Source organism: Glycine max, chromosome 1, assembly GCF_000004515.6.
Source record: "Glycine max cultivar Williams 82 chromosome 1, Glycine_max_v4.0, whole genome shotgun sequence".
Classification (NCBI taxonomy): domain Eukaryota; kingdom Viridiplantae; phylum Streptophyta; class Magnoliopsida; order Fabales; family Fabaceae; genus Glycine; species Glycine max.
The window spans coordinates 50423465-50438997 of NC_016088.4; the positions used below are offsets into that span (position 1 = coordinate 50423465).

Consider the following 15533-nt stretch of genomic DNA (forward strand, 5'->3'; position numbering starts at 1 on the left):
GCATAACATGATGCATGGTTCATAGACAATATGCATATGATTTATTTTCAAATTCCCTTGGAGATTCCTATCCCGCACGAATAGGTTCTCCTAACATTTTTCGTAACACAGACGTGTACCAAGACATATTACTTCCACATATACTCATGGACATATTGAATTCAGTCACAATATCAATCATGGGCACATTCACTTATTTACGCAACAATATCATCGCATCACTTCATTCATCAAATCATAAGTATAAAACATCATGCATCGTACTACCACTCATTATGATATCAATATTACATACTCATTTTTCCTCCTATGTTACAATGACCTTCATAGAGTATAATAATCATGTATAGAGTTGTACTAATCTTATTAAGTTGGTTCTTATCTCGTTAGAAAGATAGAACAATTATCTACAACTTCTGCATTGACCTCAAAATACCTCTAACCTCATAATTCTGACAGCTTAATCTTTGCTCACTAAAATTGCAATATCTTGAGAGGAAGACAATCTCCTGACCACTTCCAAGAACGCATTGACCCAATGATTTCATCCACCATGATCTCCACGACAACTCTTATTACGACAAAAACGTGGTTGTGAGTTAAAACACAATCTCAAGCAGTCTAAATTTTCCAAGTTTGAAAACTCAAAGGGGAATATAAAAATATTGACTGAGGGGCTTCTCACCTAATGCTAAGCCCACTTAATTCTTTGGTGCATATAAGCCTTGTTGGTCTCCTCTATATATAGGGGAAGAAGGGTTCATGAGATTATTTTATCTAATGTGAGACTTAGACTGTTTTTCATGATCAGTGGCCTACTTTGGAGTTGATTTTTTCTAAGATAGAAGTTGATTTTTGTTTCTAAGGTGTATGAATGAATTATAGCTTTTTCAGAAAACTTTCCAAAGACACAAAAAATACCTCAAACGGACAACTATAACTCAAGATATGACATGGTCTATCCATCATTGCCATCATAAAACTATCACTAGACTTAGACAACTTTTCAAGCATTTTAACTATAAGAAGTTAATCTAATACTCTTCTAACACCAAATATAATATTATATAATATAATAAAGACAACAACAACAACAATAATAATAATATACACAAAATACACACATGTATAGGAATACATTATCACAATACAAGTACATACTGAAGACAAAACCAATAATATACAAATAATAACAACAAATATTTACATAAAATATAACAGAAAGGTTCTAATAAGAATTCTCCTTATGGTATATTTCTAGTACTTAAAACTTGGGGTGTTACAAGTCTAAACGTAACAACATGGATAACTGATAAACACTATAAAAACTAGAGACAAACTCAACCAATAATCAACCAACGATTGTCTTGTCATATATAACGCCTTGATGGTGGTGGTTCAAAGTTATGCAAATCATGTATTATTCTTGAACGGTCTTGCGAGGATGTACAATTGACACTTTTGCATATAACTGTGTTAGTCCCTTTGATATTGGTGGTGCATTGATAGCATGTTTTGCACATGTTAGGTTGTCATTTTTTAACTTAAATGAATCATAACAAACATGACTGTGGTGGACTCCAACAAGACGTTGATAAAATATCTTAGTCACATGTTTGTCATCTTGTAGCAATAATACATCTTTAATTTTTCTCTTCAAATGTCAAATTTTGAAGAACCAAAGTGGTGGGTTGGACACATGTAAGTGTTTGTGCTCATTAGTTCATATCTCACTCATGGTAAACAAACACAAGTGATGAATTTGTGATATTTTTAGGAGGTTTTGTCTTAAAAGCCATTTATGTGTGTAACATAACGTATTTGGTTTGTTTGTAGGTGATTCAAATTCATTGACATATAGAAGGGTATTTATAGCAAACAAGTGCAGAACATATTAACGTGAAATAAATAATGTATTAATACAAATAATAATAATACTAAAAAAAATAAAAATAGAGTGTTATATTGTTGTTGTCACCAATACTATTTAAAAATGTTAAAATTCTATTTGTGATATACTATGTCACAAGATAGATTAATTGATTTTGTTTTGTTTTAAATGATTTTGTACTAATTATTAACTATTTATGTTATCATTAATAACAACTTTTAGAATAATATTAGTTATTCTTGTTATTGTTACTTTAAATAATCTACATTTTAAACGGATTATTAATGAGTTTTGCAACAAAAATATTCAAGATGGATAATATTTCAATAATTATGAATGCATAATTTTTTTGGTTTGCTCAAGACACCAAAGATCGATCTCAAAACCGAGTTAGAGAACTATCATGTTTTAGAGAAGTTTTAATTTTTATTTTTTTCTTTTATGTTCATAACTTATTCATCTTTACATTTTACAATTCAATTGAACAAAAACAATTCATCAAACTTATTGTATAAAATTTTAATACTTATATAGACTAAATAAAAAATTCGGTGCCCTTCTAAATATGAGACCCTCGGCAATTGCCCACCTTGATTGTTCAAGAGTCAAGACAAAAAAAATAAAAAGGAAAATATGCCAAAAAGAATTCGGTTGAATTAAAAAAATATTGTTAGACCTATTTTAACATAAGAAAGTCCAAGTCACACTTCTCGAAGGTTTAAAAACTCATGCAAGTTTTAGTGTATAATAAAAAAATCTAAACAAACTATTTGGTCCTTTATTTTATTTTATTTATTTTTAATTTGGTCTTTTATCTTTTAAAAAGTTTAATTTGATAAATTATCTTATTTTTTTGGTTCAATATAGTGTTTTATCTTTTTCAAAAAATTATTTAATCCTTTATCTTATTTTTCTTATTCAGTTTGATCCTTCAATCTAAGAATGATTTCGTTAATCATTTAAAAATTACATTTTTTTTGTTTAGTTTTCTCTTATTTCCCTACATTTAATTTTTTAACAAAAAAAGATAATTAAAATAAATGATTAAAATAATTTTTTAAAAAGATAAAGAATTAAAATAAACTAAAAAAAAGATAAAACACCACGTTAAACTTTTTAAAAGATAAATAACTAAATTCAACTAATAAAATAAAGTAAAGGATCATATAGTTCTTTTTATGTTTCAAAAAGGCCAGAAGAAGGTTTACTTACTTTAAAAATCATGTGAGCCCAGTTTGTCAAAGACCCGCAAGCCCAAACATCAGTCATCTCCTTCACAGGAATCGTAAATCAGAAATTACCTCGACTCTGCCCTGCCACGGCTGAGAAAATAGCAACGCTGAAACACGCTCGTCTCCACGATCCTGCGATCCAGCGCGGCGTGTCCAGTGATTCCGCTCTACGACAAGTCTGCGCAGGGTGAAGAATCGCGCGATTCGTCTGAAAATCGCGATTCATGCACGATTCATCCCCGATACAGAGATTCAACCACGGTCCAGGAACAAAAGCGAGACAACCTCCGATTGGTATCGGTAGCAGCTGGAATCGTATCCAATCGTGCGATACGTATCGTGACTCGTACGATACTAACTACCATGCTTTGGAGACTAAATTGATGGTTTACTCTTTTTATGCATTATATAATTTGCAAAAAACTAGGTCATGGAAGACCAAGTGATGAACATGTGTCTGGTGTTTGTTTCATTCCAACTAATAATTATGCTAACGCATAGAAATTTAATTGAGGCAACCATTTGAAAAGGCCAATCAAGCAGTTTTATTAGAAGTGAAAGTTTTTGCATTGATGTGGAATTGGAATTTTTAGTATTTACATTCACGGTGGATCAAATTTACTTTAAAATCTTTCTGAGGTCATACGGGTCTTGCAATGCCATTATATATTTTTTTGATGCTCGTAACATAGTTTTAACTTCACTACTTGTATATAGTTGTTCACTTGGAAGATAAGGTTGGTTGGGATCTTAAGAAAAAAAGAAAAGGGGAAAGATAAAAAGAAATGGGGAAAGATAGTGGGTTCGATCCCTATTGACAAAAATTAACAAACTAACAATTAATGTTTTCCTATAAAAAAAAATAGTTGTTCACTTCAACTGGCTTCAAGATGTATGTGTTGATATCATTTTTGTTTTCGTTCTTATTCTGCAGTTATTATTGGTTGGCAATGCAAGATCCAAGGAAGAAGAAAAACTTAACCCAAAAGGCATCTTTATTTCAGTTGCAAGCGAATGGTGTCAAGGAAGATGGACAGACATCTCTGTCTTTAAAATCAAGACAGAAGGGTTCCAAGAGACACTTGATGACTGAAGTCTCACCACCTTTTCAGAAACAAGAAGGTTCCAATTCAGATTCGTTGCCTGACTCCTCTGCAGCTGGAAATGAGTACCGTGCATTGAGGAGAAAGTATATGCTGCTGGAGGATGAGAGCTTTGCATTAGGGAAAGAGGTAAGAGAGGTTGAAGATGAGGTAAAAACCCTTGAAGATGAAAAGTTTGCACTGTTGGATCAGCTTATTGTAATGGAAGGCCTTGTTGATCCAACGGAGAAGCACTCTTAGTGTTTGCAACTATGTTGACACTCTGTATGTCATTTCATCTCCTGATTTCATACCTATATGTGTAATATAATGCCTAAAATAGAAGTGTCAGTGTTGGCTCCTTTTGTCTAGCTCTAGAAATTGGATGATAAAAATCATTTGTAGAGATTTTAAGTTGAAATTCCATCGTTGTTTAGGTCGCAGGCTAAATACTTTAATAATTATGTCTTTAATCATAGTAAACTGTTCATATTTCTTGTTCACTATGTTATAGTTTTCTATGAATTGTGATATGCATTGTACTGTTTTATACGGCAGCAAGATTCTGTCGTTGGACAATGAACTTTTGGTTCAATTATACATCCAAGTTTACTGCCGAAGGCTTGTTTTCATTTCTGATATGTACAGAATTTTACTATTTGAGTATTCTGCAGCTAAATTGAAGCATACACCAGTGATGAGGAGATAAAATATGATTTCTAACAAGTAAATAGGGATGGCTTTGCCGTGCTTATGTGTAATAGCTGAGAGTTTAGTTGCAAATTAACGGTAACAAAGTGCATGTATTTCATGCTAATGATTCCGAAACACGACTGATCATGATTAGCTTTTTAGTTTCTAGACAAAGTAGTGCAGGGTTGCCCGTTCAAATCTAACTGAATGCTTATGATGTCATTGCATGATAGATTGCTTGTGTGTATGTTGAAGAAAAATTACACTTTCCAATGTAAAAACGTAGAAGTTACAAGACACTTGCTTTGGATTCAAAGGTTGTTTGAGGCTGGTGAACTTTAAAACAAACACACTATGCAAGTCGGAAGAGATTATATAACAACGGAAATTGGGGATTGAGATTACTCTTTTACTGCCTAGTTTCCATTTTGCTTGTTGATATAGGTAACTTAACTAGGAAAATAAGGCAACTTCAATCCATAGCATACATGGGAAGTATCTAACGGATGTAAGGAAAGAAAATATCGAGACTAAAGATCTAAAAGTTTCTTGAAACTGGATGGAGAATTTGACCAAAATATAATGAACCTCACCGTAGCTTAAAGCTTCATAACTGATATTGGAGTACCCAAGCATATCTCATATACTTTTTGAGCACCCAATCCATTGACCTTGGCCATGTATTCTGATTTGATCACGATGGGTGCTTTAATATATAAAGGTATGATAAGAATACTTTGCCCTTCAATTGTCTCAGGCCGCCAAACTACTCAAAAGAGTTTTATCCTATCAATAATGAACATGTGAAGATATTTGTGTCCGTGAGCTACGTTTTTATGTCAAACTACTCAGAAGAGTGTATGTCCTTCAATCGTCTCAGGCCGACAAACCAGAAGAGTTTATGCTATCAATAATGAATATGCGAAGATATAAGGTGACTTGCAATAATTAGTATATTAAAAAAGATCAAGGAAATGAGGGATTCCTTTTCTTTTTAAATATTGTTCAAAGAATATGAGAGATGTTATCATGTTAATAATTCCACAATTAAACTAGCGCTTCAGTGAGCAAAATATGTTTTGATTTGCCTTTTAAATAAATAATACCTATTTACTTATTCATTACATTTTTTTCGAGATATTAAACCGATGACCATACTTTCTTAACATCCTTTTTGGGTGGAGGAAAAGACAGATAGAACACCAAAGTTATGCATGGCAAGTGCTGACTAACCTACATAACAAAATTCTGCAGTGATAAGTGATAATTGACAAATAGTGACAATGAATTTGAGAGTACTGTCATGGCATCAAAATATCATTTATTCAATTCTGTGTTTGATATCCCAGACTGCCCCAAGCATATAACTATAACGTAAGTTTGGAAGTGATCATTTAGGTTGCATCCGGATTTCACTGAGAATAGTTGTTCTAGTCTTAGTTACGATAGGGATCTCACGGCTCCTAAGCATATATACATAATTACAAGCATTGTTATCTCACCAACCCATGACTTGCTGGTGCAACCTTAACAACTAAAGGACTCGTGACCTGTGTTCTTCCATTCTTCCATGACAAGAACCCGAATGCATAGCCCTTTGAGGGAGCAGCCACTTTGAAATTCACAGTGAACTTGATCTTCTGTCCTATTCTTGTGAAGACTAACCGATTTGGCACAACAGTAACATTAACTCCAGTAGGAGACACCACTACAGCTTTATATATACTTCTTGCTTTTCCAACATTAGTCACAACTCGAGTTACCGAAAAGTTGTCTTCAAGATTTGGCACTGCAATAGATGGATAGTTGAGGTCAGATGGTGTTTTGAATGCCCTATCACATGTGCTGTTGTCCTTTGTGACAAGGTGGAGTGACCTCTCATCATAACCAAGTGAACAAAGGAACGCAACAAAATCTTCTGGATTCGAATCATATACAAGACCAGGATCCAGAACTCTTGAGGGGTTCACAAACCCTGATCCATAATCAAATGCATTAGCCCTTCTTCTATCAGGATCTGCTCTAATGGGTTGGTGGTGCTTATCCAAAATTGTTGCTGCACATTGAACTTACTGTTAGTTTTTGAGTGGTGGTGCTCAGTATCTATATTTAGGCATTAAGTGACAATTTAATGTAGTGAGAAGCTTTATTTTAATGTTTGTTAAGTAGAATCTTAGACAAACTGCATTGGGTAATTAATATACACCACTATATATATGTAAAACATGTTTGGAAATTCGTTGAAAAATAAGAAATCATGTTTGAATGTGGAAGTAATAACTATTAGTTTCTTAGTAAATGTGAAAAAACACATCTAAGATGTGAAACCAAACATGCATGTAATACCAGTTGTCATGATGGCAGATTTGATAGCAGAAGGAGACCATGAAGGATGCACAGCTTTGACCAAGGTTGCAATTCCAGTTACATGAGGACAAGACATAGAAGTTCCTGATACAATATTAAACTTCATTCCAGCTGAGGCTGGAGACCATGCTGCAAGGATGTTTAATCCGGGAGCTGTAACATCAGGCTACAATACAGCCAGAAATCGTTCAGGATTAAGTTAGAATAAAAAAGCATTTTATTAACTCAGTGGCGAATATACGAGAATAGTGCAGTTCGGATAAACTTTTCAACAAATACTTGAAGAAAAATGAGAAAAGAAAGTAAATTGGATAAACTTTTCAACAAATACTTAAAGAAAAAGAAAGTAAAATAAATCAAACTTCTCTCGTAAGTTAATCAACATACACCGCATAGATTTTTTAACTTTTCTAAAAGCTGAAGTACATAACTTGATTTTGACTTACAGAAAAAGTTTGATTCATTTTACCTCCCTATTTTTTCTCTTATACATGCTCGTGGAGAAGTGTATCCAAATAGGGCCAATATTACCTTCAAAATTTCTGGGGTTAATGTATTGGGGCCTTTAGAAGAAAATGCTGCTACACAGGGTGCCGGCTGAACTCCTAGTACTGTCTTGGCTCTGGAAATCCTTGTCATAGGCATACTGTTGAGTTTAGTATGATATTGAGTTAGAGAATGGCAGAATAGCAGAAGAACTTAACAAAAATGTCTATTCAATCAAATACATAACAACAAACCGTGTCCTATTGATATAGGATAGAATCCGTTCTCCTGTTTTCGTTCCAACAACAGCTGAAGGTATCACAAATGGGGTGGAAACACCTTGATTTGCTTCATCAATGAGTATCATCCCAACACCACCTGCCTCCTTCACTATCTTACTCTTTTCCAACTTTGACTCCCCTGAATACTCTGTATGTCGACACACAAGAACCTTTCCTTTGGCCTTGGTCTTATCCAGGGAACTATCCACACAGTAACTGCAGAAATGTTGAAAAGAGGACAACATTTAACTTAAAAAAACCATCCCTCTACATTGACTTTTAGGCTGTTCTCACTTTTAAGTACCTTGTGCTTCACCTGGATTGATAAGGAGTGAAATATCCAGTAAAGGCTTCAGATGCATCAATCAATCTTCTGGAGGCACTCATTCCCAAGAGACTGAGACTCTCACCCTGTATCATTATAGAGAACTAAATTGAGTCCACCAAGTGTACAAAAGGTTTACCAACACAAAGTGGTCAAGCTTTACCGTGATGTTAACACCATTTCCTAGTGTGATATCAGAGGTGAAATCCCTATCTGTTGAGCTAGCAGCAACTGTGATAATCCATGGTGCAACGTTTGTTGCAGAACCAGGATTTCCTTGATTCCCAACTGATGCTACCACCAGCACTCCATGTTTAGCAGCATGGAATGAAGCCACAGATACAGCATCATCGAAATAGTCACCTTGGGGAGATTCAGGACCCAGGGACAAAGACATAATGTGAACACCATCCCTTATGGCATCATCAAATGCTGCTAACAAGTCCACATCATAGCAACCTGAGTCCCAACATACTTTGTACACCGCAATCCTGGCCTTAGGGGCACCTCCCCTTGCTCCTCCAGCTCCTAGACCCTTGTAATTCATGTTTGCCACGTAGCGTCCCACGGCTGTGGAAGCTGTGTGGCTACCATGACCTGAGCTATCTCTGGCAGATCTGAAAGAGACTTTTCTGTCTGACCCTTCTTCTGCTTCATGTCCACTCATGTAGTATCTAGCTCCTATCACTTTCCTATTCCATAAATGATTAACCAATGAATATGACAACGCTAGAAGCCAATGCCCAAAAAGTCAAACTTAAAAATTATGAGGAAATGATTCAACCAGAAACCTGTTGCATGATGAAGCATTGAATGCTTCTCCTAATTGACAATGGCCCTTCCATCCCCGGGGCACTGGGGGCATGTCGGTGTCACTAAAACTTGGGGATTCAGGCCAAATTCCTGTATGAATCGTTGCAATGATTATGAATAAAATAAAACCGACCATGGTTCTCACTATTAACAAAATTCCAATATTATCAAGTACCTAAACTAAACCCTTTTTTCAATATTTTCATTCTTAAATTTGATCTCTTGGAGAGTAGTTGTATATTGTAATTTGTATCAGTTGTGAAACATGAAATGAATAAAAGCATATTCAGGTCTAATTTTAACCCTATAGTGATGGTTTATTTAATTAAAGGAGTTTTCCTAAGCAAGAATGTGACTACCACAATGATGTCATGTGAAATCCAGTGTTTAGAGGAATAAAGATACACAGTTTCTGCTACTAGAGAAATAAAATAAAGTGGAAATCCTTTTGAACCGACTAATAAATATCTTCACGCGACTTTGAAGAAAAGGTGCATATTGTACGTATGGGTGAAGAAATTGCTACAAGAAAGTTATGGTAAAGGCTTCAGCTTAGTGTAAGAGTAAGACTACTCACCCGTATCAATGAAACCAATGATTATATTTTCTTGGTTTTTGGTGGAATGCCCATGAATCTCCATGCTTTCGTTGTCCAAAAGTCCTATGAAGTCCCATGAATGAGTGGTGTGCAGCTTTCTTTTAGAATTGGGGAAAACAGATACCACTCCTGGCATTTCTGATCAAATTTGAACATGAAAATAAAATAAAATTACAATAGCCTATAAATGTTAAAGTTTAAGGAGTGAGTGAATGAATGAACATTGACCTTATTTATTTGCAAAGAAAAAGAGTAAAGAAATGGGGAGAATTTCACTGACTTGAAATTTGGTAAGCCTGTTCATTAGTCAACTTGGCTGCAAAACCTCTGAAAGCATGTTTATAGCTATAAACATGGGAAGCTTGGGCTTGCTCAATACTGTTTAAAATGTTCCCAACAAGGAAAAAGGAAAATCACATAAGAAATAATACGAAAAAAATAAAAAGCAACTGAAAAAACAATTGCTGAATTTTTCCAAAAAGAAAGATGGCATCAACTCTGAGTTCTGACCTTCCACTATGAACAGCTGCAAGCATTTGATGATTGTGCTTCAGAATATCATCTGGGTTTTCCCCAGTTTTGCTTCCCATGTACACTACATAAACCTGGCATTGCCACCAAATCTAGATTCCATAATTTGCTCTCATGACACTCAAAAGGAAAATCCTTGAAATAAACCATACCTTGGCAGAGAAGCAAAAGCTAGTATTTGCAACAAGCACTGCAAGAAACAGATAAAAGAAGGTACTAGTGCTTCTAGCATAATTGGAACAAGACATTGTTAATTCCCAACCTTTGGCTAAAAGTACTATATTATTACCATATAGTGATAAGCAAAAAGATGAAATGAGAACCGGGTTCTATAAAGGCAAAGGGACACAGAAAAATGTATATATCAGAGAAGAAAACACAGATGGAGTTAGAGGAGAGGTAGAATTAGAATCATGGTTGCAATGGTAACATTGGTGTTTGTTACGTAATGTAGGTGTTTATGATGTCATGTAAATTCAATGAGGGTATTTATATAACAGCAAAATGAAACAAGGTAGCAAATGAGAACGTGGAGTAGTAGTGGATACAAAGGTTAATAGTAGTGGGCAAAGGTTGAGACTTGAGATGATGACAGATAGAGAAAAAGGGACAGTTGCTTCTGTAGCATGCCAAAGCAACCGCAAAATCTCCCATATTTCTGTGAGACCATTAAAAGCAATGTATTGTATATGGCTCACTCAATCAACCTTAGTTGATGGGTATTCATTATTCACCCGTAACAAAAAATTATTAAAAAAGAAAGTAAATACACTTATCATTCCTCCTGAAGTTTGGTATAATTACACAAACATCCTTTGTTTTTTTTTTTAATCATTATAGACACTTCCTTTATAGGGAGTGTTAGTAAAACATATTAGGGGTCTGACTGTGTTTGTGTAATGTTTTCAAATATATAAGATGTTTGTAATTTGAGAGAAAAAAAAGTAATGTTATGTGTAATTTGAAAAAAAGCTCACTGATACAAGAGTAGTTTGCTCTAAAAAAAGAACAAAAAAAACCCTTAGTTAATGAATGCAATGTGCATAGTCTAATTGGCTCATCACCAAGCCTTTTTTTTTTTTTTTCTGGATTGGCTCATCACCAAGCTTGTTGTAACTGCCCTTATGTTTTCACAATTCATTCATTATTTTCAGCAGAAAAGGAGATAATATCTAATAAATGGTTGGCTGTTCTGAATTTGTGGGTTGCTGATTGCTGTGACTTCAATCAATGGGTTGGCTATGTCCACATCCCAAAGGTTAGTGCAAGATTACTCAAAGACTTGTATCTGAATTGTTGACTTTTCCATTGGGTTTGATGAAGATTTAGATGCTGTGCATGTGAAGAACAAATAAACAAACTGTTCAAAGGTGAATACACCATACCTTGATAGCCAACAATAGTCAATATATAAATATACTGTATACATATCGCTTCCGATATTTGGCGATGAATTTGAAAAAAGAATGTTACTTCGATTAATATTTGTGAATGTAATAGTTTATAACCACTATATATTAAAAAAAAAATTACGTAAAAAGAAAGGCTACATTTTATCCATAAAGAATGACAGTTTTTTGTTTAAAAATCAGAGGTCTCTACAATTTATCAAACCAATATTGCAAATGAATTCATCGATTTTGTAACCAAAAAATGAAATCATCATTTACGACATTCTCGGAGGTCTTCATGAAGTCTTTTTTTTCCTTCAATATAACACAGATGTATAAATATATTGTTTTAGCATTTATGTATTCAATTTTTTAATTAAATATAGAGCGTATATTATTCAGTTATCTCTAAAGTTTAAAGTGGTTATAATTGTCATAAATATTCGGATGGAGAGGTTTATTATTAATAATGATCCTAATCGGTACAAGTAGGATTGTTCTTTTAAAGGATACCCGTAATTTCTAGGACAACAAAAAAATTAAAAGTGATTGTGGCAATTCCAATAATGTTGTATGGCCAGCAAATAATTACTTTTAAGCATGTCTTTAGTGGTTTAATCCAAAAGAATATTGGTTGAGATTTATCAACCTCTTAAATCAATCTTAATAAAAAAATTTAATTAATCTTTAATTTTTAGCTAGGAGATATTTGGAGTTCCAAAAACAAAAATAATTGTACTAATTTCTTTTTCTTTTTGAGAAGAAGAAGATTTATCTACCTATATGACAATATCTCAATTCATCATTCAATGAATGTTATTAATAAATTAAAAGAATTATAAAGTACCAATAAAATCTAACATGATTGATATTTAGTTTGGTTACTTAAGCATATTGTTGGGATATTTATTTGGAATATGTGTATAGTATAAAAAAGATAAGGGATGACAAAATGGATTTGGATTCTATGTGTACCTCCAAAAATATTTAAAGATGAGACGGGTAATTACCTATAATATTGGAATTGGGTGTGAGGTGGATATATACTCACAAATTTAGGCAGATATGAGTGTGGGTAGGAGTACTATCAGGTATGAGTGTGGGTACGAACACTATATATATATATATATATATATATATATATATATATATATATATATATATATATATGTGTGTGTGTGTGTCCGTTATATTTTTTATGATTAATACTTTAAATCTCTAATATTTAATAGTATTACTATTACAGAGTGAAAAACACTAGACCTTCGATTAGAGTTTTTGTTAAGTAATTAGAACATTAACTTTAACAATCGCTATATTGAATGATTATCTTTGTAATTTTGTTTATTTATGACTTAAGTTTGGACGAATCAATATTATGTTTATTTGTTTTTAATATTATGTGTATATGTTTTTAATGTTATGTTTGATTTATTTAAGAATAAATTTTTACTATAATTGTAGTAATTATTTTGATTTTTTTTTATTAATTTATTTTTACTATTTACGGCCTTGCGGGCATGGGGACCAGGATTAAAATTGTTACTTGTGTGAGCATGAGACCGAATATGAGTATGTGCTATAAAATCCTATTCAAACTATCCATTGCCATCCCTAGAAGAAACTTTGTCATGATAAAAACAATACACACTGTCCAATTGAGGGATATTTCTAGTGTAGACAAAAAAAATATAATTTTTAGCGAAATTTAGATGAATTGGATATTAGTGATTTATTAAAGTCAAAATAAGTCTTAAAACTCAAAAGATGCTTATAAAAATATTTATAAATTATCCATTAATAAAGTTTTCATCAACAAAACTTACATTTCCAAAAGAATGTAAAACCATGTGAAATTACAATTGCTTTGCATTCTCTCATAGTATATTTGAAGACCCGAAGGGCAGAGAGTTGTTACCATCTATTCCGTGGCCGTAACATTCTTAGGGAATCCCAAGGCTCGGGCCCAACTTTCTCTCATAGATAGTATAGATAGTTCTCTCGAGAATACTAACTCATATATATATATATATATATATATATATATATATATATATATATATATATATATATATATATAAATTTTAACTAATTCTATTTATTTAATATTATCATTAACATATTTTTCATTTAATTTTAATTTTATTTTAATTACTTTTTTATTCATGATAATAAATTTTAATAAACAATATTTTAAAAATAATCTTAATTTTTTACATGAAATTAGAAAGATTAAATAATATTAAATAATTTTTTTAATTAGTGTGAAATTAGTTATTAACAACTAATAATGTCCTGCTGACATTGGTTAAAGATTTAAAGTGAAGTATTTTTAGTTGGAGACAAAAAATTACTTTATTTAAGATCTTTTTTTCCTTTATTTTATAATTTATACAATAAATATTATCTTATTTTAATTTTTTAAAGACTCTTAATTATTTTGGTTTATATATGATTTTAAAGAGAATGATTTTTATTGTGAGAAAAATGTGAATAAAATTCAAATTAATATGACCAGTTTACAGAAAGACATATAATCAATTACCATCATATTCCGAATTTAGGATCAAGTTCTTTTATGTCAGGAAACAAAATAGTTACATTCATTAGGAGCGGGAAATTAGCATAATGATGGATGTTATTAAATACCACAATTCTACTGTAATAGTACCATATAATTAATTTACAGAATCTTAAATCACATCTTTGCATAAATGCACGGCAACGGTCCTACTACCCCAAAGCTACAGTTTTATCTAAACTTCTCAAATAAATCATCAGAAAATAGACTTTTCAAATAAATTACGATAAAAAAATTCATATATAAGACCTGTTTGAGTAAGATTCTTTAGAAATATTTCTAAAAGAATAAAATAAAAAAATAAAAGATGAGATGAGTTTTTTTATAAACAAAAATAAACTTTCCATCGAATAATTTTTAGATACTCACTAATATAATTTCTCTAAAAGATAAGATAACATTTATAAATTAACTAATAAAAAATTTATTTTAGCTAATAAAAAAACTCATTTCATTTTTTTTTATTTTTTTTTTCTAGACGTGTTTCTAATTTGAGTTCATGCTTGAAAAAGAAAAGCATTGCATGTTTGTATTTTTTTTTATTTTCCTCACGCAAAAAACTCTTGGAAGGCATTCCATCCAACTAATAATTAATAATTAGAAAGTGCAAATAATGTTAGAATAGGTTGTCATTACGGAAAGCAAATTAGGCATATACTACATTCAAATTAATCCAACCTTTATAATTAAAGGAGTGTAACTCACTTGATTGGATAAGATACACACTTATTGTAATTAAATTTTTTGGTATTACTTTTCATTCTTACGGATTAAAAATAAATTAAACCTTTAATACAATATTGATTGTGTTTTTTCTTTTTCTTCTACTTAATTTAATCATTACTTTCTCATCTTCTTTTTCACAGTTTTTATCCATCGTCGCACGTAATCGTAGATTCATCCTTATCAGCTCATTAATTAGTCCTAAGTCTTAAATGTGTTTAACAGGAGAAAACATGCATGTATATATCTTATGTTGCGATGAGAAAGTGACTGATTAAAAATGATGGAATTGATTAATTAGCTCGATCGATTCATGCATATATGATATTAGGTAACGTTTATCTACTAACTTCACTTGATTCTTGGCTTTCAGTCTTAGGATGCACATATATAAATCAATTAATATCATCAAACGCATAAATTAATGTGAAATTATTTCAATTTAATTAAAGGTATTGAGTTTGAATACTAAGAATGTAATTATGTTAAATATTTAGAAAAAAATTTTATTGTTCATAATGATCATATTTAACTGCTGG

At 32.0% G+C, this 15533-nt stretch overlaps 2 protein-coding genes across 2 annotated transcripts; one reads left to right on the forward strand and one right to left on the reverse strand.

The window, feature by feature from the left end:
• Positions 1-3085: 3085 nt before the first annotated feature.
• On the forward strand, positions 3086-4805 carry LOC100784127 (uncharacterized). The gene is made up of 2 exons (XM_003517064.5): positions 3086-3469; positions 4058-4805. The coding sequence occupies exons 1-2, from the start codon at positions 3348-3350 to the stop codon at positions 4464-4466; spliced, it is 531 nt and encodes a 176-aa protein (XP_003517112.1). The 5' UTR covers positions 3086-3347; the 3' UTR covers positions 4467-4805.
• Positions 4806-6202: 1397 nt separating this feature from the next.
• Positions 6203-10927, reverse strand: LOC100780538 (subtilisin-like serine-protease S). Its single transcript, XM_003516465.5, has 11 exons — positions 10452-10927; positions 10279-10373; positions 10049-10146; positions 9748-9906; positions 9149-9260; positions 8521-9049; positions 8349-8443; positions 8006-8248; positions 7797-7911; positions 7245-7431; positions 6203-6954 (listed from the first exon to the last, which is right to left on the reverse strand). The coding sequence occupies exons 1-11, from the start codon at positions 10545-10547 to the stop codon at positions 6392-6394; spliced, it is 2292 nt and encodes a 763-aa protein (XP_003516513.1). The 5' UTR covers positions 10548-10927; the 3' UTR covers positions 6203-6391.
• Between the last annotated feature and the right edge of the window lie 4606 nt (positions 10928-15533).